Source organism: Emydura macquarii, unplaced genomic scaffold, assembly GCF_026122565.2.
Source record: "Emydura macquarii macquarii isolate MOO-44397 ecotype Brisbane River unplaced genomic scaffold, CSIRO-AGI_Emac_v2 contig_2897, whole genome shotgun sequence".
NCBI lineage: Eukaryota > Metazoa > Chordata > Testudines > Chelidae > Emydura > Emydura macquarii.
In genome coordinates this window covers 19143741-19169484 of record NW_027133034.1, presented here as the reverse complement: position 1 = coordinate 19169484, position 25744 = coordinate 19143741, and the positions used below count along the sequence as shown (strand labels likewise).

The window sequence follows — 25744 nt, the reverse complement described above, 5'->3', positions numbered from 1 at the left end:
ATCTCTGATTGGATACTGCTGCTCTAACCACAAGATCACACTTCCTTCCCAGAGCTAGAAATCTTGGTACTCACCCATGGTACAGCCCTTTAAACTTAGACAACATTCTGATGACTAGCACATACCTCTGTAACTCACTGCCAAATTATTGTTGCTTTCTAGCGGCTGTTCAACATAAAGAATAATGGCCTACTACTGCTGTCTGTTCCTCCTTTTCAGATTGAGTGGTAGAGCTCTGTGCTGTGAATCTAAAGGTCTTGGGTTCAAACTCTTTAGATTATGTGATGGAGAAGGTGAAAGTCAATAAGGAAAATTTTAAATTTTAAAACTGGTAGCAATGAGTCTTAGTGCCTGGGTTTGCAGACTCAGGCTCACACTATGATGCTAAAAACACCAGTGTAAATGTTGTGGCTTGGGATGGAGCTCTGGCTCTGAAGCCCATCTCCCAGCCCTAAGCCTGAGCCCAAACGTCTGCATTGCTGTTTTTAGCCATGTGACAGAGAGCCCAGGTCTAAGGAAGCGGGCTTGAGACTCTCTGCCTCAGGTTTTAAAATGTAATGTAGTCATACCCTAAGGGTCACGTGATGATGAAATTTATGTTTTTCTGTTTCCTATTTAAACTAGGAAACTTAAATACAAGAAATATATTAAGACTGTTGTTAGCAAAACCAAACAATTAAGTTAGGAAATGCCAAAATTATGGTTGTCTAGGCAAGAACCCTTGCCTCAATCTGCATACAGATGGGTGGTGAATGAGTCAGAGCTTTGGATAATCATTGTCTAAAGGATCTCCCCATCCTCCCTGTTTCATTCGCTGTATGCCTTCCAACTTCTGTGAATGATGCAAGGGGAAACAAAGTGGGGAAAAAAAGCCTTTTTGGACCAGGACTCAGAACTGGGTTCTGTCCCTACCATAGGCTTCCTCAGTGATGTCACAAGTCAGTTCAACCAGAATTTTCAGAAGTGTCCAGTTTTGTTACTCACTTCCTGGATAATCATCCTGGCCTGATGATTCAGAAGTGGTGAGCACTTGCAGCTTGTAACTTCAGTTGAAATCAATGGGTGCTAAGTATTTGTGAAAAATCAGGTGGTAAGTATAAAATTGGGCAACTGAAATTTTGTCAACAGTCTTGTAAATCTTTGTCTTAATATCTATCTTGACTCTGCATCTCTGTGCTGGGGATGATACGTGTGTGTGTGTGTGTGTGTAGATAGTATTAAAACACATTTAATCAATGTGTGAGGCACTCAGGTTATATGGTGCTTAAAGCAATAGAAAAGTCAAGTAGAAAACAAAACCTACTCTGTATTCAGTGCAGCATTTGAATGGTGTGCAGTAAATAAGTCATTGGTCATACATTGAAGGAAGAGGACAAAAGGAAGTTAGTACAAGCTTAGGAGGCAGCTAAGTTGTTCATCTATCCTTGGTACTGAATGAGACAGGCGTTATGAGGAGAAAACAGAACATAGCCCTATTTTGAAAGGTGCATCATGCAGATTTGAGGTGGCAGGATTAGGCTTGCATAGGCAACTCTAATTCAGTCATTTCTTAATTTTTGAGTGCTTGATGGTCTTTTTCATGGTGCCCATCACTATAGTAATTGTGTGTCATAAACATTTTATTTAATTTGCACAACACCACTCTGATATGAAGAGTGATATTATCCTCATTTTACAGATACGGAGTTGAGGAACAAAGATTAAAGTTGCAAATATGCACTAATTTTGGGTACCCTATTTCAAACACCTAGGACCTGAGTTTTCAGAGTACATAGCATTATATAGTATTTCACATATTCAAGCACCACTTCCATTGGCTTTAGTTGCAGCTGTGAGCGCTTAGCGCTTCTGCAAGTCCAACCCAGGGTCTCAAGTTGGGCACTCAGAAAATGAGGAATACACGATTAGTGCTTACCTCTGAAAATTTGGTTTGTGACTTTCCCAGCATCACATCAGAATTCTGTGGCAGAGGCAGGAATAGAATAGAATTCTGCAGAGCGGCATTGAACTGCCTTAACTATGAGACCCTCCATTCTCTTCGTGCAGTCCCCTGCATCCCTTCCAACTTCTACAACAAATGAAGCAGTGATCCTACAAATGTGACTCCTTCACGACATAACCCTAATTGAACTCTAGTCCATCTTGTGCTCTGAATGAAGGAGGGGGTCCTGTGGAAAAAATATGTGATCATGTAATAAGACTGTCCTAATGCGTGCACACACCAAGGGGCCAAATTAACATTGTACCAGCAACCTTAATTCTGGTATTTCCTAAGTTTTAAGTGCTTGACTTTGCAACATTACTGTTTTTTTTAATGTAATTTTTGTGTGTATTTTTCTAGGTTTTTATAAAAGCAAACTGAGAAAACAAATTCTATCATGTGGCCACCACGTGGACCTGGTTCATCATGGTGGAAGCTTTTAGATCCACCGCACAGATCTGTGGCACTTAAGCAAACTGAGTAACTGATAGAGGAGGACAACCTACTTTTGCAATGTGGACCAGCACTAGAGGGGGTTGATACACACACACTTTGCTAGTGGACTTCATGAGTATTTGCTGACAGCAGGGAAGTAGTCAGGAATTATGGGTTCCATTCCATCCTCTGGAAGTGGAGATCTAGTAGTCCCAGACCCTTCTGCCCCCATCCCTTTCAGTTTGTCCCTGGCTCTTCCTCAGCCCTAGCTCATCATTCCAGTCCCATTCTGTTTACATAGCCAGTTCTAGTCTCCACTCGAATCCTTAGGCTTCTTGTCCCATCTTCTCCCAACTCCCAGTCCCAATTTACACTTGTTCCACTATAGTTTGGCTCTTGCCACCTCTTCATTTCAGTCAGGCATCTTTCTCCTCCTTGTTCCCTAACTGCCATCAGGCTGAGCATTGTGCATGCAGCAGACAATCTCCCAGGTTTCAGTTCCTATACACAAGCCAGAGCTGCAAGTGTAGGGAAAGTCCTGTTCAGCCCTGGACTTGGAGCATGCCCAGTGCAAATAAAATCTTTGGGGAATTCTGCTGCAAACATCTAACAAGTCTTTACTGGAACTGTACAAACTGATTTTATTTTTAAAGGTTTTTAACTTGGTGAACTTTGGGAGCATTTACCTGGGGATAGCAAAAGAGGCACATCTCTGATACAAAAGCCATTCTGCCAAATTTTGAGACCCTTATCCAAAGCATAGAGGCGCCAGAGCTTTTCAAAATAAAGAATAGCTACAAATTTTAATATGGTAAAACAGTGTATTTTTCACTAATCTCATTCTTCAACTAAAGTGTATTGGCTGATATCTTCCAAAAAAGATAGCCTGAGACAGACACTCAGCATGGAAAATTTCAGTCCAAATGTTTAGTTTAGCAAAGTGTCTTTTATAAGCAGCTGGAAACAGTCAGTCAACTTTAATATGCAGTGCTACGAGCCCTATCCATGATAGTTTTGTGTGTTGAAGTTTACTTACTTAATAGCTGCTTATAGCTGAATACAGTGTGTGTGAATTAGTATATATACAGAAATATTTCAACAGAAAATAAATTGAAATCACTCAGCATCATTTTAGAAATTAAATCTCATTCTGGCAACTTTAAGAGGTAATACCGTGGAGAAATATTTCCTTTTCAGAGGAGAAGTTACCTAAGCCAACAAATATCACATGCTATGTTTTTGTTCATTCCTAAAACGTTCTTGTCATTCTTTCTCTGAAGAAACTTGATCTGCAGATCAGTAAAGGCTAAGAGAATTCTCTTACTTCACTCTTTCAAACTCCTAATGAAATAAATCTGTTTTCCCTTAAATACTAGATACTATTGGCCATTATCCAAACTTCGTTTAATTTAATTTCAATAATTGTACCTAGAAGGCTAAACAATAACTATTTTACCAAAGATAAAAGAACTATAAACGTCAAAGGAGAGATTTGTATATTTTAAATAGCAAGGTTTTTTTAAACCGAGTTTGGATAGCTTAGTTTATTCTTATTGAACAGATGTCATTCCATTTTTTACCTGGATGCTGATCTGCATATTCTTTTACTTTCAACAATATTCCTTGTTGGCTTTTAGCAGTGGCATCACAAATAATTAATCATAATCCTGAAAGAATTAAAGACTACAGCTATCAGAGTCATGAAACTTTGTTAGAAAAAATAGTGGGTTTGTTTGAGGAAGGGGAAAAAAAACCCCAAAAAACCAACACACACACACACACCCCCCCCCCCCCCGGCGAACACTGATTTATTACCGTTACTGCCCACCAAATGTTTTTTTGTTTTTTGGTTTTTTTTTTGGTCAGCTGTGTTACTTTTAGTCTTACAAACTAGCTGGCCTGCAGTGGGCATCAGAACAAGCCACTTACTATTTACAGAATGTTATGGCATCCGCTGATTGAGTTATTAGGAGATGGAGAACTTGAATGATACATTTGTATTCAAAACAAGCAAAGTTTGAGGTGAGCATAGAAGAATGGCATTACATTTGGTGAAAGGAAATATTTTTTGAGCACGTGTCAGTGTAGAACATCAGATTGTCATGTCATGACATAGTACATAGTTTCAGAGCAATACAATATCCATAGTACCAGAAACTGAATTATGAGATAGCAACCTGACTAGCCAAAACTAATAGTGTATGAAGGGGGAAAAGAACACATTTTCAATAACATGACTAGACCACCTTTTTTAAAAAAAGGTAAACCTGATGGTTTAGAAAGTGTCTGTAAAATTTCTTGTTATTTATAACAAAAGTACTCATATAGGTGCCTCTTGTTTTTATTAAAATACCATTTAAAAAAAAGAAAAGCAGCAAAACTCTACCCCCAAAGCAACCCAATAGGTGGCACTTCCCACTTAATCTACATCCCTTTTGTCCCATCAGGCCAGTCTCCGCAGTGAAGGAGGAGAAAAAAACAAACCTATGTAAATTTATGTAATTGGAACAGTCTGATAAAACAGCATTTTAAAACATTTTATTTTCAAGAAAAGAAAATAGAAATTACAAAAAAAAAAAAATCAGAGATTTGAATGGTTGTGAAAAATTTGTCTCTGCCCTTCTAATATTAAAACTAACAAATGTAGAACAGCAAGAATAAAAATAAAATCAAATGTGAGGGTGTACAATACCAGTTGTAAATAAAAATTGCCCCAAGAAATTCATATGTACAGCACAGGAAAATAAAATAATATGGGAATTTTAAAACTGGTGTTTTTATAATCTAGCTTTTTCCCATGTTTTTTCCTTTACTTTTTATTAATTATGAATCAAATAAATCTTTTTATAGAATTTCTCTGCTTATTTCCGATGCAGCCAACAAAAGCACATTAACATAAGCAATGTATTAAAAAGCATTTTAAACATGTTTAAAATAGTATACAAGTGCTTTGTATTGATATTGCTAAAATGTTATGTAATAACTAATGTATGATGTTTTCTTTCCTGCTTCTTTGTCATCTTGCTTACTTCTCTGTCCAAGAAAATGAAGCATGTGTATGTTTGTTAAATATCAGAAGTAACTTAAAGGAAATGCTACTTTTAGGAAATATACTTCCTAAAAAAAAGAGAATTGAGCTGGACATAAATTTTCTTAACAGCCTGTTTCACTGCCACTGGACAACCTGTGTTGTGTTTGGGTCCACACTAGGTGCTTGTGTTGTTCGGGATGCCACGGGGATGATCATTAATAACACCATCATCACTGAACTGACAAATTGCACTACTGCTGCTTGCAAGTTAAAAGTTGACTTCTCATCTTGTCAGAAGACGGAATGTCCTTATGGTCTGCTGAATAGCTTCCAGGTCAGAGAAGCTTTAAAGCTTGATAGAGCATCAATTAAATGATTTTTTTTGGTGTTGATTGTGTAGCAAATTTTGTGAAATAAGCCTTGACTAAAATATAGCCCATCTACTATAAATATAAGGAAATCCTGTTTTGTTCTTTAGGAAACAAGCCTTTTTTTGTAAAATACTGTGTTTCATGTGTGTGTCTTAAAGGCTTTGTTTAGTGAAGCATTTTCATGATACTATATACAAGAACAACAAGGTACGTTTATGTTAAACAATTTTATTTTTATCTCCAGATATTTTAATTGGAGATCTCCATTGTCTACATGAGCAAATTGTATGGGTGGTAGGTTGTAGAATGTTCATTGTTTAACGTTTTGAGCCATTAAACCTCCTTTCTAGTGGATAGATAGGTGTATGCAACCTACTAATAAGGCTTTACAGTTATTAACTTTCTTAATTACCCCTTGTTTTTATCTTCTAACAAGTGAGAAGCATTTTGCTGTTCATTCCCTCACTGTTCTGAAGATAATTCTTTTTCTATCTTCATCCTTGTTCTTGGTTTCATTTAAGTTGTAACTCTTATTATACCATGCTGATATTCCTAGGACATGTTTGAGTTCAGGGAAACATTAAAAATGTGTATCCAGGATATCAAACTCTTTTTTTGTAAAAACTAACTCATACTTAAAGAGGAACCCATTAAACTGAAATCTAGCTTATGTGTTAAGAGGCTAGTTCTGTGCTTCCTATTCTATACAAACCAGTTTTTGTGACTTTACGATCATCTTTCCAGTTTGCTATATTTATTTCTCTCCCTTGTTCCTTTGTGAAAAACCCACAAACAGGTGAGACTCCCTATTGGCAGATGGTAGTGGCCTGTCGACACTGGGAAAACTGACCGACATAGCTATTCCAGATTAATTTCCCTGTGTGGACACTATATGCTAGAATACACGGCTATTTCTTTTGTGAGTGGCGTTGTTATTCTGGAATAAAGTTGCTTTTTTATTCTGGAAGAATATCTGCATTGGGAGCTATTTTGGAATGATGTATTTACATGCAAAACAATTGCAAAACAAAAGTTTGAAGTGTACATATTAAAATGGTTATGTCGCTCAACTTCCTCATATAGATCCTAAATGAAACACAGTGCTGTTAAATACACAAAATTGAAAATACAGACAACTTTCATTCTGCTAATCTGTTTGAAACTGTAATTTTATTGCAGGCTACTTTGCAGAGAGAAATATGACTTAAAATTTAAATTAATGGTGTCCTTTTTGAAATGGTCAGTAATCACAATAATATGCCTGATAGAGCTCTATTTTCCTACTATTTGGTCATCAAAATTACACTTATTCCATAGCCTAATTCTCTGTCTCATTACTACCCCCATCCTCCCGCTTGCCAAATGTCAAAGGAAAACAATGAACTGGGCAGTTTGTCTGGAATGTAAATAAATGTAGGTTTTGATGGGCATGGAAAAAGTGAATTTTAGGGTCAAGGGTCTTGACAGAGAATGCCCTGCCAATATTCCCTCTTCCATTTTGAACCCTGGGGACGCACCATTCAGGTACATCTGCCACCTACGTATGCATCGCTATTGCCTGAGGTCATTTTTCATTTAGCCAGGTCATAAACCTTTCAGAACTTTAATTTTTTTTTTTGCTGGTAGGCAGCTAGGTAATTTTGTAGATCATTGCTCTTATCTCAGCATGGAACCCGGTTTAGCAAGTGGACAGCCATATTCTTCCATAGCTTCTGATTCAGAATGGCTTCCACCTGTAGTTCCATGTAGAGTATTTTTACTGTAGATTAGTGATGAGATAACAGATGTTGATTGAAAGCAAGGTTTGAATCAGAAATAAACTGTTGCATTTTTCTTGCAATGTGCAAATGGAATAACGTACTCTTGGGTCCTGATCCCTGCATGCTGTTTCCTGTGGGCAGACCCTTGCATCCATACAGAGTCCCATTTGAAATCAGCAGGCTACTGTGTGGGTGCAGGAGTCTGCCCACAGGAAACAGCATGCAGGATTGTGAACGCAGTCAGTCAGCAACTGCTACTCAAAAATCTAATAGCCGTCTCTGATCTAACATGACCTCTAAATTATTAATGCAACTTCCAAATAGTAACTACTCATTTAGGAGTGTCGATATCATACTTGCCATTATTTTTTATTTGCTTCTCCTAACCTACCAATGTTATCAATCTGATCTGGATCCATTTTAAAATGGATATTAATCATCCAAGCCTTATTTCTTTCAAGTGCTGAGATGCATCCAAGAAACTAACCAGCAGATTATGACAAAGTTGTGGAATACTTTGAGGATATATACTCTTTGTATGAGGCCCAACCCCGCCTCCCCAGACTTTTGCTGTAAAATAGTATTACATACACAAACCACAAAAGCTAGGAAGTGCATAGGTAGATACAACTCACCCTTCTGTGGACAATACTTTACCAAACTACTCCTTTCAAACACTAGTAGTACCAAATGTATGGTGGAAGGGTGTAGATTGATAAAGGGGGTGATAGAAAGCTGGTATCCTTGGCCTGTAGAGGTATGGCTGTGGTATATGTGATCTGTTTGTATGATAGTTGTGGTAGTGGTAAAATGTGTGCCATGGATTGATAATTGGAAGATATGTGTAGTGTAAGTTGTTTAATTTTTTCATTTCCTTGCTTTTTGGTTGTGTTTTGTCAACGTTGTGATACAAAACATACCTTTTTTCACAAAGATTGTGTGCATTAATTTCCAAAGGGTTTTTATGGTTAAGTGAAAAGATTGAGCAAGGAGAGGGAGATGTATCTTGGTTGTTCCCAGAACTGTGCCACAGAAATGTAGCAGCTGATGGGGAGAAAAAACTGCAGATAAAACTTCCTCAGTTATAATAAAGTCTGACAAAAATGTTGCTACTGATGAAGATGGCTTTATGCATATAATGGTGAAGACTTTTAATCTGTCTGCTGCACATAAGCATCTAAAAATAGTTTTAAAAAACTTACCTGTAGCATCAGATGTACTCAAGATTGATCTCTACCCATTTTTCTGTTCATTGAAATCTTTCTAAAATATTTTCAGTTAATAAAGAGTTGGACTGTCTTAAATACATCACAGACACAAGTTTGGTAAGGTAATATCTTATATTGGACCAACTCCTGTTGGTTAGAGATTCAAGCTTACACATAGCTCTTCTTCAGGACTGGAAAATGAATGCAGTGTGTCAGATATATAGATGGTGGAACAAATTGTTCAGTATAAGTAGTCAACACACATACATTTAAGGGGCATGCAACCTGTGTGACATGTACACTGAAAGTCTACTTAAGTGTAGAAAATGTATGGCCTATATTAAGCCTACATCGTAACCAGACTTTATCTATGGAGCTACAACTGGTACCTCCATTTTATTTTTAATATAAATACACATTGCATTAAAAAAACTCTTAGACTAATATTACAGTTGCAAAATCAAGCCCTTGAAAGTTAGGGAATGGCAGTATTAAGGATTCTGTCTTCAAGTGATTGCTCATATCCATTCCCATTTAGGTGTGTGTGCGCTCCGTGCACAGTTTCTCGGAACTTTTTTGCCCTTAGCAGTCCCGGTAGGGTCGGCTCAGGCGCCCCCTAGAGTCCCGCGCCCATGTCACGGTACATAGGGCACTGCCGACCCCACCAGCCCCCAGTTCCTTCTTTCCGCCCGTTGACGGTTGTTGGAACTTTGCTTCTTGCTTGCAAGTCGCAAACCCTTAGCTCTTTTGTTATTCGCATCGTTATAAACCAGTTAGTAGAGAGTTTGGAAAACCCTCAGGGGTTCTTTCTCTTCGTTGGGCCATGCCTTGGCTCAACAGGTTTCAAACAGTGCACTGAATGTGCTAAGCTGGTCCCTGTGAGTGACCCTCACTCACGCTGCCTCCGATGCCTCGGGAAGCAGCACCGCAGGGACAGATGTAAAATCTGCAGGGCCTTCAAGCCGCGGACCCAGAAGGAGAGAGAGGCGCGGCTGAAGGTGATATTGATGGAGTCCGCTCTACGTCCGGACCCCGAGCCAGCGCGGTCATCTGCGGCACCGAGCGTCTCCTCGGTGCGGAGTGCTCCGCCGGCACCGACATCATCCAAGGGGCCGGCACCGAAGCGCCGCAAAGAGACAGCGCGCCGGGACTCCTCCGCACCGCCGTCCCGGCACCGGGGGAGTCCGGAGATGCCCCAGCCACGTGCTGTAGAGGTTTCTCCGGCACCGGCATCTCCACGCAAGGAGCCCTCCCCAACTCCTCGGAGTGGGGCAGAGCCCTTGCAAGGGCCGTCGATGCCGGAGGCATTCGCCGCGGCACGCGCCCTCATGGGCCTGCCCACGCCTCCGCCCCTCCCTCGGCTGAGGTTGGGGCTCGCGTCTCGGGGTAAGCCCGTAATGGGTGGGTGGAGACAGGAGTCGAAGTCTCCCCCCAGATGGTCGCGGAGGGTGGAGAGTGCGGGCTCCCCTCCCAGTTCCGGCACCGAGTCCAGCTCCTCGTCGCCACGGGACCTTGGACGATCGAGGAGCTCTCGAGGGACGATGACACCATCATCCCTCGACAGCCCGGCTTGGCACCGCAGCACCCGGCACTGGTCCAGATCCCCGACACCCAGTCCGGTGCGGATCCCGGAGCCTCCCACGATGGCACAGCCTGAGTCAACGGCACCGCCGCCACGGCAGACCCTGTCATCGCCGTCTGCGGCAAAGCCAGCTGCACCATCGCCGACTATGGAACCGCTTCCTGCGGCACCAGCGTCTTCAGCACCGACTTGCCGGGCACCGACGCATAGTCCATCCTGCGCTCAGTCCCGCTCTACAGGTCGGCACCGATCCAGATCCCGGTCCCGATCTTCTCGCCGGCACCGCTCCCGGTCACCTAAAGGGGGCAAATGCCGTCGGAAATCCTCAAGAGGAAGAAGACGCTCGGGCTTGAGCAACTCCTCCTCCCGTCGGCACCACTCGCGATGGCACCGACATTCGCCGTCGTCCTCCAGTTCCCAGAGCCACTCCCCCAAGGCCAGGAGCAAATGCCGCTCCAGTGGATCCGGGTCTAGATCACGGCACCGGGTGACCCACTCGGCACCGATGCTGGCTCCACAATGGCCCCAGGGACCTTGGCAGTGGCCTTATTGGGGCCCTTGGGGTACACAGGTGGGACAGGCGACGGTTTCCCTCAAATCATCTGGGGCGCCTCCGCCTCCAGCATCCCACAGGGAAAGGGATCACCCCTTGGACGAGGGATCCGATCCGGAGGAAGGCGCCTCCACAGGGCCCCTTTCCCAGTCCTCCACCTCATCCCCCGATGACGTCACCTTCTGGGGTCGCAAAGGTCCATGGCAGGACTTTCGAGCCCACCAGGACATCTTAAAAAGAGTCGCTGGTAACCTGGGACTAGATCTCAAGGAGCTCTCCGAGGAGGAGGACCCCCTATTTGGAGCCTCGGGGATGGTAGGGCCATCTAGGGTAACCCTCCCGATTCACGAGAGGGTGCTCAAGGTGGCCAAGTCCCTTTGGCAGACTCCAGCCTCGGTCCCTCCAACTGCCAAGGGGGCCGAGAAAAAGTACTCCGTCCCTGTGGAGGGGGTGGAGTACTTATACACCCATCCGGCACTGTGCTCTCTGGTTGTTGATGCTGTCAACCAGAGAGAGAGGCAAGGCGGTCAAGCCAACACCCCAAAAAATAAGGATGCCAAGAAGTTAGACCTCTTTGGCCGCAAGCCTATACAACAGCGTCTCTGCAGCTGAGGATCGCCAACCACCAGGCGCTCCTAGGGAGGTACAACCTCAACCTATGGTCCTCGCTGCAGAGGCTTGCTGAGGTCCTTCCATAGGTCCTGCCCCAGGACAAGACTGTGGACTTCATGGTGGTAATAGAGGAAGGGGCCGCGGTGGCGGGAGCGGCCCTGAACTCTTCCAGCGACGCGGCGGACGCCGCTAGTCAGGCCATAGCATCGGCCATCGCCATGAGGAGGGCCTCGTGACTTCAGTCGTCAGGTCTGTCTCAGGAAGCCCAGCGCACCATCCAGGATCTTCCTTTCGATGGAACTGGGTTTTTCGCGGACACCACTGACGACAAGTTACACGCCCTCAAGGACTCGAGGGCCATGCTGCGCTCCCTGGGGATTTACACCCCTCAGGCTGCGAGGCGTCAAAACCGCCCTCAGGGCCAACGGCAGCCTCAACAACCACCGAGGCAGCCCCCTAGACCTGCTCAACCCAGAAGGGGTCGGGAGAGGTTTAGAGGCCCTAACCGCCGTAATCGTTCGGGGTCTTCGGCGGGGACCCGTGGCTCGAATAAGGGCCAGAATAATAAAAAGTCTTTGATGGTGCGCAAGGGGGTGGTACTCTTACTTATCCCCTGCCTCTCGACCGACCCTTTGCCCACAGATTACGGCCGTACTACGCCCACTGGCAAAGTGTCACGTCGGACCAATGGGTCCTTGGTATAGTCCCCAGGGGCTATGCTCTACAGCTCACGGCCTTCCCCCTGGACTCCCCTCCGGTCCAATCTCCCTTCAGGGACCCACTTCACGAGCAACTCCTCACTCAGGAAGTCTGCTCCCTCCTCCGGCTGGGGGCGATGGAGGAGGTCCCACCAGGGGAAAGGGGACAAGGGTTTTACTCCCAATACTTCTTGATCCCCAAGGCCAAAGGGGGACTGAGGCCCATTCTGGACCTCCGCCGTCTGAACAAGTTTATCAGACGCCTAAAGTTCCGGATGGTCTCCCTGGCCTCGATCATTCCTCTCCTGGACCCAGGGGACTGGTATGCAGCCCTCGATCTCAAGGACGCATACTTTCACATTTCTATCCTCCCGGGACACAGAAGGTTCCTAAGATTCATGGTAGCTGGTATCCACTACCAATTTACAGCCCTGCCATTTGGTCTTTCGTCTGCCCCCAGGGTTTTTACAAAGTGTATGGCAGTGGTGGCAGCGCACTTGCGCCGCAAAGGAGTCCAGATATTCCCATACCTGGACGATTGGCTGATCCGGGGCAGGTCCTGGGGCCATGTCAGGAACAGCCTGGAACTCACATGCGCAGTGTGCACCGACCTGGGTCTGCTCACCAACGAGCAGAAATCCATTCTCACTCCGGTGCAGCGCATAGAGTTCATTGGGGCCACGCTAGACACCACCCAGGCCAGAGCCTTCCTCCCGAGACCCCGCTTCGAGGTGATGGCTGCCTTGATAGACGACCTTCACAGGTCCCCCATGACGACAGCCTGGCGATGCCTTCAGCTGTTGGGACACATGGCAGCCTGCACATACGTGGTGCGGTTAGCTCGCCTCAGGCTCAGGCCCCTTCAGAGGTGGCTAGCCTCTGTGTACACCCCAATCAGACATCCTCTCCACAGGATAGTCACCTTACCCACCCCAGTACTGACTTCCCTATGTTGGTGGAAGGACCTGAGGGAGGTGTTGAAGGGAGTTCTCTTCAGGGAGATGGTACCGTCGGTAACCTTGATCACCGACGCCTCCGATGTGGGGTGGGGAGCGCACATCACGGGCAACCTCAGTACCCAAGGGCGCTGGTCACCAAGCGAGATCTCCCTGCACATCAACGTCAGGGAACTCAGGGCAGTCCGCCTTGCTTGCAAGGTCTTCCTCCGGTTTCTCCGGGGCAGAGTGGTACAGGTCCTAACGGACAACACAGCAGCCATGTTCTATATGAACAGGCGGGGGGAGCACACTCCTCGGCCCTGTGCCAGGAAGCCATGTTGCTCTGGGACCTGGCGGTGAGGCACGACTTCCACATAGCTGCCTCTCATCTCCCGGGGGTCAGGAACGACGAGGCGGACTGCCTCAGCAGATCGTTCCTCCCCCGGCACGATTGGTCACTACACCAGGAGGTGGTAAATTCCATCTTCCAAAGGTGGGTGGTTCCCCATCTGGACCTGTTCGCATCGGCCTGGAACAGGAAATGCCCGACGTTCTGCTCACTCCGAGGGCGCGAACCGGACTCCGTTTCCGATGCGTTCCAGATAGAATGGACGGGGACCCTCATGTATGCTTTTCCCCCGTCCCCTTACTATCCAGAGTCCTCTTGAAAATCAAGAGAGACAAGGCAGACATCATACTGATCGCCCCAGCCTGGCCGAGACAGCATTGGTTCAGTATATTGCTGGACCTGTCCATAGCCACGCCCCTGCTGCTCCCGAAGCGTCACGACCTGCTCTCCCAGGACCAGGGTCGCCTGCTCCACCCAGACCTGGACTCCCTCCACCTGACAGCGTGGAGACTCTGTGGCTAACAGAGGGAGAGAGAACCTGCTCCCTACAGGTACAGCAGGTCTTACTTAACAGCAGTTGGTGTACAGGGCCAAGTGGAAGCGGTTTACGTGTTGGGCTCAGTCCCGGGGCATCCTACCGAGCTCCTCACCAATTCAGGCGATTTTGGAATACCTCCTTCACCTGAAGCTGCAGGGCTTAGCCCTGGCCTCTCTCAAGGTACACCTGGCAGCCATCTTGGCTTTCCACCAGCTGATGGAGTGGCAGATCCCTGTTCTCACACCCCATGTCATCTAGATTCCTTAAAGGGGTGGAGAGGCTATATCCCCAGGTCCGTGACCCGGTGCCTCCCTGGGATTTGAACCTGGTCCTCGCCATGTTGACGGGCCCCCCCTTCGAGCCCTTGGTGACATGCCCGTTGCTCGTACTCTCATGGAAGGTGTCCTTCCTGTTGGCCATCACATCGGCCAGAAGGGTCTCTGAGATAAGGGCCTTAACCTCAGAGCCTCCCTATACGGTCTTTTACAAAGATAAGGTCCGACTGAGACCCCACCCGGCCTTCCTGCCGAAGGTGGTGTCCCAGTTTCATTATAACCAGGATATCTTCCTCCCTGTGTTTTTCCCCAAACCACACGCTTCGGAGGAGGAGCGGAGATGGCACTCCCTGGATGTCAGACGAGCCTTGGCCTTCTACCTCGAGAGGACCAAGCCCTTCCGGAAGTTGACGCAGCTGTTTGTGGCAGTGGCGGACTGGACGAAAGGCTCACCGGTCTCCACCCAGTGCATCTCCACCTGGATCACCGCCTGCATCAAGACCTGTTATGAGCAGGCAAAGGTACCGCTTCCAGGGGCTGTAACGGCACACTCGACCAGGGCCCAGGCCTCATCTGCGGCCTTCCTGGGGAGAGTGCCCCTGCAGGACATCTGCAGAGCAGCGACCTGGTCGACGGTGCATACCTTTACGTCCCACTACGCCATAGTGCAACAGGCGAGAGAGGACGCCGGGTTTGGTAGAGCCGTCCTGGCCAGGGCGGCGCAACGCTATCTAGTCACCTAAATGGGAATGGATATTAGCAATCACTCGAAGATAGAAAACAGGGTTACTTACCAGTAACTGTTGTTCTTCGAGATGTGTTGCTCATATCCATTCCACACCCACCCTCCGTCCCCACTGTTGGAGTCGGCAGAAAGAAGAGACTGGGGGCCGGTGGGGTCGGCAGTGCCCTATGTACCGCGACATGGGCATGGGACTCCAGGGGGCGCCTGAGCCGACCCTACCGGGACTGCTAAGGGCAAAAAAGTTCCGAGAAACTGTGCAAGGAGCGCACACACACCTAAATGGGAATGGATATGAGCAACACATCTCGAAGAACAACAGTTACTGGTAAGTAACCCTGTTTTCCTGTCCATTCTTTAGTTTGGCCTCTTGTGACATATGCATTATGATAGTCTTTAATTACGAGATCACATACTATTTTTTCCAGAGGATCCCTGTGTTGGTGAACAGGTAATCATGGAATATTTCTCCACATTTAATGTGTGGCCCCAGCCCTTATGACATACACTATCCAAACATTTCATTGAATGCAAAATTAATTTCCTCCTGGGCATTTCGGTGGTGTTTTCACCAGAGTACTTGAGTGAGTGATTCATAACCATTAATTAATGTATCTTTATAACACCCCTGTGAGAGGTAGTACAGTATCCCTATTGAACTGGGAACTAAAGCGCATAGATATTAAGGCCAAAATTATCAACCAACTTTGGGTGCCCAATTTGAGGCACCTAGGATCTGATTTTTTTTTTTTTTTTCATTTACTTAGCATTTTTATAGCACTTGTATATTCGAAGAACAGCTCCTGTCAACTTCAGTTATAATGTGAGTGCTCGATACATGTGCAAATCTGGGCACCCAGAAAATGAGGAACACACAATTAATGGTCAACTGTGAAAAGCTTAGTTTAATAGACTTCTCTAGCATCACACAGGAATTTTTTGGCAGCAGAAGGGATAGAATTTAATTCTTCAGGTTGACATTCAACTTTCTCTTATACTAAAAACAAATGAGACTTTTACAATATCTAAGAAAAATATAAATATTTTCATGAAGTTGTTTAAAATTCCAAAGGTGTAGCTTAAACATTTCCCCTTGCAATGTTGGCATTACCCAGCATGTTCACTAGAAAATGAAACTGATTAGAATCTCAGTAAACAAGTGAAAATGGCTAGTTAGTGGTGGTCGTACTAAGAGAGGCAACAGTAAACAAGCACTATTTTTGTTTTTAACCTAGTTTAAGGTAAAATTATTTTCTTTAAAATTCTGCTTGTATTGTTCTTCCATTTGATGATTAATTTACACTGAAGTGTGAATATGAACATGTACAGAAAACTGTTTGAAGAGTAGACAGCTCTTTCAGGCACTTAAGCATACTTTCCTTTTTCCTTTTGATTCCTCAGAAATTCCTTTCATAGAAGTTGCCTAGAAATAATATCACTTTGAAAAAACATCTAATAAACTAACTTTAAATTTTTGACTATTTTTCCTCCATTAAATTAATCTTTGAACTTTTGGATTTAAAAATATTTTTTTTGAATTGTTGATTATTCAGATTTGGAATGGATTTCTAAATTCTTCTAAAAAATCCACACCTCTGACCGATGTAATTATACTGACCTAATCCTTGGTGTAGACAGTGCTGTGTTGACTGGAGGGCTTCTCCTGTTGACATAGTTAATGCCTCTTGTGGAGGTGAAGTACCCATGCCGATGGGAGAAGAGGAACTGTGCCACTTACGTGTAGACAAGCCCTTACTGTTTTCAACCCTAGGGTACAAATTACTGTATGGAACCAGTCTTTCCATAAGTATCCTGTAGATGAGTTATTTTGGGCTTTGGTACTTGTCTGAATTGGAACTCCTACAGGATACCAGTTAGGTCACATGTTTCTCTAGAGTTTTAAAAAAAATAATTAGGAAGGAGGTCTTTCCCTTGCTATGGAATCCTTGGTAGTTAGAGACTGGGCACTGCCTCATCATGCATCCTTATGCTAAATAGGAGTCGAAATGTATTTTAATAGCTAGGTGTTCTTCATCAGTCCCATAACATTTTATGTATTTGCACTGTGTGTAATGCAAGTAGCAGGGATTCTAACAGGAATATATATAGCATTAAAATGAGCAAAAACAAAATCAGTTGTATGAATGTATCAGAGAGAAAATTCCACCAAGTTTGAGTAAGATACAAAATGTCCAGTATTTAGAAGTAACGGGAAGTACACAGATGTAGGTAATGATCATAATTTGGAAAGGAACAGAAAATATGAGTAGACATTTTAGAACAGAATGGTATTGAATGCATGAAGATGTAGTATACTGGAGCCCTGGTATGTCAAAACAATACAAACTGGATGGAAAGAAATATGAAGATAGATGTACTCAGCATTTGTAAATAGATTCCCTCCCACAAATAACCTCTGGATCAAGGATTCATGGAGCAAATCCTTCCAGTGGATACTAAGTTTTCCTTAATACTGACTATCCTTGGTTTGTGCAATGCCGGTTTCTATGATGATTAAACATTCTTGTAATTCTGTTTTGTCTCTAACGTTACTTGATATGTATTCTCAACATTAACCCAGCTTAAAAGAGTGACTACAGAATGTGATTGTTATATGTGTAGTTAGTTTTGTGATGGTAAAAAAAACTGAAAAAAACAGCTTCATCCCTTACATACAAGAGTTTGAACAAGACAGAGCAATTCAAAGTGCCTAATAATACAGTAGGATAATTAATGAATTGCTAATATATCAGCAATCATTTTTTAATATGTTGAAGACTTCCTTGGTATCCTTACCAGTAAATATATTGGCACTTCCTAAGTGAGATACTTGATTTTTAATAAATTATTATTTTAATCTTTTTTCTTACAATGTAGAAACTCATGTTTGTAAATCCACTATTGATTCTCTAACCAATTTGCTGCAATATTTATTTCATCAACTTTCTTTTCCATGCAATTTACTGCCTAAACTCTATTTTCTGAGCTCAAGTGATAATTTTTGTTCTGGAACCAGGCTTTTCTAATTTCATAACAACTAAAGTGTCTGTCAGATTTACTATAATGACACTTACAGTAATCTTATGACTTGGTTGAGCATGGCAACTTCATTACTTACTAATCAAATTGCATTTCAACTTCAAGAATATCTAGTTTTAATTAACATGCTTATATATAAAAAATACTTTTTAATTGTGCATTAAAATATGCACAATGCATGAAGATGTTTTTCTTGGTCTTATTTCTTCCTTTAAACAATGGACTCATCTGGGTGGAGATGCTTCTAGTCTTCACTGTAAAATATCAGTGTAAAAACAATTACTACACTTGGAAACACGCAGCGTTAATATTGAAAGAGGTTTCCTTATTCTCCTTCCCATCTCACTGCACCCGCCGGTCACTAAACTAGGGTGAGGTTTCTAGGATGAAAGAAATATTCATTCAGTGCAAGTGATGCATGACCTCACTCTGACATTTGATATTGTGTTTTGAAAGGTACAAATGTTGGGTTTTGCACAGTGACTGAAAATACCAATCAGATTTTCAAAATGTTATCAAAGGTACAATAGTTTGTCTCTTGTGCACCGAACAGTAGTTCTTGTTCAGTTGTAACTATTCTTAAATATGTAGTTTCATACTTTAGTTTTCTTAGGCATTATTGTATGATAGCATGTGAGAGAACATATAGGAAAAAAAGTTCCTGACTTATTTACATTATTGTCACTTGCAATTTTTTGCCAGGTGTCATGACTGACTAGGCCTTTACAATAGCATCTTTTTCATAATTATTAACAAGGATTTCAAAAGAGCTTATTAAAATCTTTATATTACAAAGAGCATTGAAATAAAATTAGCTGTTTGCTATATCTCTGTTTAGACGTATGTAGGACTTACTATAATGCAGGAAATATGTAAATAAGCTCCAGTAGAAAAGCAATCTGTTGGGGAAGGAAAGAAAAAGCTGTTGTGTTTACCAAAGTGTGACCATATACTGGAGAGTAACTTGAGATCAGCCCAAGTGCCAGACTTCTGTTACAGTATGGAGATTTCAAGGGCAGCACATGAAAGATGTCTGATTTAACAGCACTGCATGTCAGAAGTCCTCCATTAAGCAATCCGATCACATGAGGATATATATTATATTCCTCTACAAATTTAATCTTTCCATATTAACACTGAAGTATTTCTAACTATGAACAGATGTCTTTTTGCATGACCTACTCATTGAAAATATTCCTTATTTGACTGAGGTTGCAAACAATATACTAATTGTGATGGTGAGTAGCTTGTGTAACTCCCGTCGATTTCGTAACTCCTCTTCTACGTGGTGTCTTCACTGTGCTACGCCATTTAAGGGGGTGGTTTTAACAAGTTGACTTCTGGATCGATTGAGCGGGTCCTCACTGACCACTCAATTGATCCAGAGAGAGAGATCTGACAGCAGCGAATTTGCCGCTGTCAGTGAAGACATACCCTAACTGTTGGTCACTAACAGTCTGTTTAAGCAATCATAATGTATAGTTAGTACAATTAAAAAACAACTTAAACTTACTCAAAGAGAATCTTTGCGTTGAGGGTATATGGAGTGAGAAACTTACATTTACTACTTTTCAGCTGTAAATGTTACTGAGTTTTACTTTGCCACCTTTTGTGCTTTTATCTTGGATGCACTGTAATAACTATCACATCCTTATTTTAATCTGAGTAGCAGTTGCTTAATTAAAAAGCAAGTTCTGGTAATGTTCTGGTCTTCTGTTAGGTAATATCCTGCTAGTATCTCCTTACTCACCTAGCTGACTAGGTACGGAGTTGTCTTTTTGTTTGGTTTTTTTTTTTTGGTCATACGTACCATCCTAGGTTACAAGGTTCCTTACTGGAAGCATTCTAGTAGAAGTGACAAGGAAGCAGAGAGATGATCACAGTGGTCCCTTCTGAATCTATGAAATAAATGTTTACAAGAAAATGTTGGACATTCCCTGAGGCTACATGCTCCTGGTCTAGGGAGGAGAATAATTTTTGTCTTCTTTGTCAAACCACCTCATCATACCACTCCCTTTTGTGGTATATAGTTAAAATATTGGGGTTGCTGAAACTGTAATGCAGACCAGCAACTGGGAGTGGATTTCAGGGCCACTAGAACACTATTCTTTCTTCCAGCAAATGAAGTATTAGATCTGGTGACATCTGGGGGTTGTCTCATTTTCTCTTCTTTCCCCTTCCCACCAAATAACAGACCCAGGGCCCTAGGAAATCAGCCCTTTGGAGAATTGTTTTTGTTTTGCTTTAGGTTTATTTTTCAGGAGAGAGTATAAGTTCAGGCTTTCTCTTTGTCCTCCATCCAAGTCTAAGTACCAGGGAACTACTGCGTATTCTTTGTCAGTGTTCTGCTCAGTTTTCTCTCTCAGGCCATGTAAGTGAGGCTCTAATTCTTTTGCTGCTCCAGTCAGGCTTCACTGTAATTTTTGGCTTTTTCTGTTGGCTCCCATATACAGCGGTGGGTGGAAGGAGGCAGGATTTGGTGTGCCTAATTGCCTGCATTAGTCATAACAGTCCTCTCTTAGCTACTATGACAACTTGATCTCTTAGCATACAGCACCTGGGGCCCTCATTTCTTGTTTAGTATCTCCACTGTTCCTGCTAATTGCCTGTTCCTCTAGCCTTAGCTGGAAACCGCTGTTGTACAGTGTTACAGACAGGTATCCTTCCACGCACAGACCTTCCTCCTTTTAAAGTGTTCTTCCCTCTAGTTTTTGGCAGCTGTGTAATCAGGAATGATCTTCCTGAGAAGGGTCGGGATAATTTCCCCAAGTCGGAGTCTAACTGAAACAGTTTCCCTAATTACAGATTTTAAGAGGTTCCATCACCAGGATGCTCCTTCCAGGTGGTGCTTCCACAGTCTAAAATCCGAGACTAATTTTTGGGAGAGCTCTTCAACAATGTGGCTTCCTCTTCCTCAAGATGTTATGTAGCAGAAATGGCGTCTGTTTGACAGAAATCTCAATGCCTGAAGCTACACCTTTTTAATGTACTATATGTTGTCAAAACAGCTAAAATATTTCTCTTAAAACTGCGTTCTCTTTTGTCTTATGATCACTCTTATTGATGTAATTAATAGGAAAGTGAATTCTTTCCTCATACCATTTTTGAGACTTTTTTTGGTGACACTTAACATTTCTAGTTGCATTGTGTTTGTTTCTAAGTTCATGCAGTTAAATTTGGCCCACCAGATTCTCTATCTGCAGAGCTCAGGTATCAAATATTGGCAGCTAATAGTCTGTTTTAAGAAATCATACATATGTCTTAAGAAAATTTGAGTTGGAATAAAAAAGCCAGCATTTACTGCCCTGAAACATTCTCCATACTTTGAACAGTAAATTGTATTTGAACAAATCCAGGAGTTGTAGAAGTAAAGAAACAAAATTCTGTAGACAGTGTTGAGTGAATGCTGTTGTAACAGTTTTGAAGGCGTTTAACTGAAAAATTTCTTTACAGAATTCTAGTTTATTTTTATTCAAGAAATCGTTTTATTTAAAGGCAGGTGTTTGTTCAGTCCAGTCTGTTTGGTACATTTAAAAAAATGTAAAATGTTTTTATCCTGTCGTCAGGTAATGAGCATGGTATCAGGATTTGCACCACTGATTTCTGCTGGCATCTTTTCAGCCACCCTTTCTTCTGCATTGGCATCTTTAGTGAGTGCACCTAAAATTTTTCAGGTAAGCATATATAATGTCTTTGTTTCATAGCAAAAGAGCTAGAATCAACTTTAAACTGCAATATTCGGAATAGGGAGCTTTTGTATATTGGTATCTTGATTCATATCACTTGAGAGCCTCATAATGATTCTCAGCTGTTCTACTTGGAAGTAGAAGACAATGGTGCTAATGTCTTAAAATGGAGATAGTAGATGTAAATTCAAATTCAATTGTGACATAAGGTTCTTCACTTACCTTATGTCTGGAATTGCCATCTGTAGAGCTGAGATTCTGTAGTATTTGGTTCTGGCCTGGAGTCAGTTTGGTGCAAAGAGACTCAGCCAAATTTTCCTGAATTACCAGATTCAGCAATTCCAGTCCATCTAAATCTGAGGTTCTGGGCAAAAAGGGGTCTGTTCCAGTACTGAGTATCATGTCAGCCTTTGCCTCCAGTCTTCATGGCAGGCCTGTTGAGCTACTGAAAGACCACCTCCACTATTGGTTTCCAATTGAGTGCTGAAGAAGAGGAAGAAGTAGAAGATCCATAACCATAACTCTTCAGTGCCATTATTAGAGATCTTTTTCTGTTTGTCATTGCCAGTACCTCGATAACAAAATCCAAGTAGTGACCACATGTCCATGGTCTCTGTGCAATTGGCACTGACTTTAGTGTTTTTTAAATAAAACATTTTGGTGCTGAGATGTTCTGTCTTCTCTTAACTTGGCCCTCTTGCCCGGTGCTGAGTAGGGAAGCATCTCATATTTCCCTCTTCCCCATAGGATTTTATGGTTCTATGGCATTTCTCAGTAGTGATTCATTCCAGTTCCTACCTCTGCTGGTGTCCAAGCTTTGCCAAGAAGCAACAGACTGTACTTAACTTCATTTTTAACAGTTTCACTGCCAACTGGACTGTGAATAGCAGCAGTTAAACTGAGAACAGTCTGGTCATTTTCCACTCTGCTGTAGGGTGGCAAAGTTATAAGTAGCAGCAGAGGCAATGGACCGGTCTGCAGACTCTCTCTAAGAAAGCACTACACGCAACCTTCAAAATGTGAACTCAGATTTTCTTTGCAACCAAATGGGCTAAGAATAAAAAATGAAGGCTTAAATTATGCAGAAGCTGTTGGCACTTGCTTGGGAAAGCATCCTGCTTACCACAGGTAAATGGAATTTTTTAGGTCTTCTTAAAATGTCCTATTGTTGAACAGCAAGGTAAGTTGTTAGTATGTGGAAGCAACCAAAGATTGATGTGGGTTGATCTGGAATTTAAAGAAGAAAAAATAATGCTACAATGAGATCTTATGCAAATTTGAGGTGCTGCTGCTGTTCAGACAGTCTCTTCTGTCTAAGTTTAGGGCCTTTAAAGTTTCCGATTTAAATATAAATCGGAAAGCTTTTACCTGCCAAGACTTGAGACCAGAGTTGTTTATTTTGCAGTAACTGATAACATAACTATTTAATAGTGCAGAGAAGTTTACTACTTTAAGTGGGATAGTGTTGGTGGTCCCTGCATAGAGGCCTTGGATTGAATTGATTAAGAGACTGTCACTTATCAGTGTGGTTCCTCTAGGTCAGAGCTAAGGGAATGTTGCTTGGCAATATAGAGTGGCTTACTCTGCTCTTGCTGTACTTGTTCTGTGGATAGAAAAGCTGATAGTTTGACATCTTTTAGTGAACACTAAATTAATTTTTAATGTTAGTAGTTGCATATCCTCCATATCTATTGGTGGTTCCTTTTTGGAACTAATGCACTGAAGTTAGTTGCAATTCAGAGTGCTTAAAGATACTGAAACAATAACTGATTAAAATTGTAGAATTGGTAAATCTTATTTCCCAGGGAACTTTTATACCAAACACTCAACAAGATTGTGAAATGGGTATTATATATCTTATATAAATTACATCATATTTGGTTAGTTGCTGTAGTGAAAGGTCCTGTTTTGTTACATATTTTTTCCTCTCATTTGTGGTGTTGAGGTATGTAATGAAGTGCTCTGTGTTTTTTTGGAGTTAAAAATAATGCCCTATGTGGGGTGGGGTGATGTGTGTGTTGGTTGAATAACTACAGTTTAGTTACTTCAGGAATGCTTCATGTTTTGAGGATCATGAGAGGTTACCATACACCTAAAAACAAAAACTAACCAACCCCCCCCCCCCCCCCCCCCCAAACCCAACAACAGGGAAGGGGTTAAGAAAGGTTTGATGCAAGCACTGCAATAAAGCAGAGAGAGAGAGAGAATAGCTTGGAGAATATTTTCCTATCTTGATGAAATTCCTGGTTCAGTGTTAGTGATTTTTTGTGACTTTTTTTTACTACTGTCACATGACACGTCAGTAATTGACAAAGGAGGGAAAATATGATCATTGTATTGATAGAGGTGAAAACTGAGGAATGGGAAGGTGTTACTTGTTCTAAGGTCATATGGTAATGCAAAGGCAGAGTAAAGAATAAAGTTAGCATGTCGTGACTCCCAACCTCATGCTCTAACTAGACAACACTACTTCTCATTGAATACATTAGCATGTATCTCATGTAAAATTTATCTTAATTAAACCTTCCTAACTTTGTATTTTCTTTCTTAGGCTTTATGCAAGGACAATATCTACCCAGGTCTTCTACTATTTGCTAAAGGCTATGGGAAGAACAATGAACCATTACGAGGATATATTCTGACATTCTTAATTGCTCTTGGATTCATATTAATTGGTTAGTTAATTTTAAATAGGAATAACAATTTTGAATGTACTCTTGTGTTATAAACCACTTCATACTGTCTCGTGCTTGGATGACAGGGTCCATGGAGTCTGGGGATAGATTTTTATTTTAAAAGTTCTGGGTGTTGGCTTGTCTATGGAAACCTGTTTGATGGATTGGGTTTGAGGATTGTTCTCCCACAACTTCAGAAGTTACTTCTGATTAATTTCAGTCTCAGCTACTGGGGAAGGTAACTGTTAATATCCTGATTAGCTAATTAGATTTTCTTTTAATCCTCTCCCAACCCTATGTATTGTCTTATTCATTTAACTTACTATATAGAGCTGTAGTATGATGTGAAAGTCTTTTATATTTATTTACAGATTTTTAATTAATACATACTAGACAATAAAACATCACTAATCTACAGTTCAATAAATGGCAAGTTTGCACAAAGAAAGGACTTTAATGTTTGCTATCCATTGAAGTGGAAGATTCTGCTGGTGCTGCCAGAGGTGGGGCCAGCCCGGGTAGTAATACATTCCTTGCAGACAGATAGAAAATCTTCCGGCCCCTGGCAGGACTACTTATGTTTAAAACTGCTGCTGTTAGTCTTATCTCTTCCCCACCTTCCTCATTTCTGCATTTTTGAGGGCTGTGGGGGAAGGAAAGACCAAGTTATCACTGCTGCCACATGTGGTCTGGAGGTTTCATTAGAATGAAGAGGGTCCTAGTGGATTAAAGTGGCATGTTCTTGATTTGCTGTATCTTAGATTTCAGTCCTTTGTGGTGGTGGGGAGTGACTAGTGATGGCTAATACTACTACTTTGTGTCCAAGTGAAAAGGAGAGCCCCAAGTTTTCCCTTTTAGGAAGGAAAGAGGGAGAAAAAGTGAGTTTCTCCTCTCTGTAGAGGCTGCAGCCCTCTGTTTGTCTGCAGTTGCACAGACTAGCTGCAGAGAGCCTAAATGCTGCTTCTCAAATTCCGCTCCCCTACTTGAATCTGCCAAGACCCTCTTTACTTTTGGGACAGCCTCAACTGCTGCAGAAGGAAAGATAAACCCCCCACACACCAAAAAAATGGTTATATCAGCAGTAACATTAGTAGCCTTGCTGCAGTTTTCTGTTAAAGTGGAAGTCAGGCGAATATGCTTCTCTATTTGCCCAGGGGTATATGATTTCACCTGTTATAGCTCCTGACAGACTTTCATTAGACCTCAATGTGTCTCCGTCTCCCAGTCCAACAATATTGCAGACTAATAAAAATTAATGTAATTAGCCTGAA

At 42.5% G+C, this 25744-nt stretch overlaps 1 protein-coding gene across 2 annotated transcripts in view; it reads left to right on the top strand.

The window, feature by feature from the left end:
• SLC12A2 (solute carrier family 12 member 2) overlaps window positions 1-25744 on the top strand; it is a 107517-nt gene that overhangs the window by 44270 nt on the left and 37503 nt on the right. For both annotated transcript variants that reach the window (XM_067569260.1, XM_067569259.1), the window contains exons 10-12: window positions 5627-5781; window positions 21679-21786; window positions 24350-24473. In XM_067569260.1, the coding sequence (XP_067425361.1) occupies window positions 5627-5781; window positions 21679-21786; window positions 24350-24473 (387 nt within the window). The remainder of the gene's footprint in view (window positions 1-5626; window positions 5782-21678; window positions 21787-24349; window positions 24474-25744) is intronic.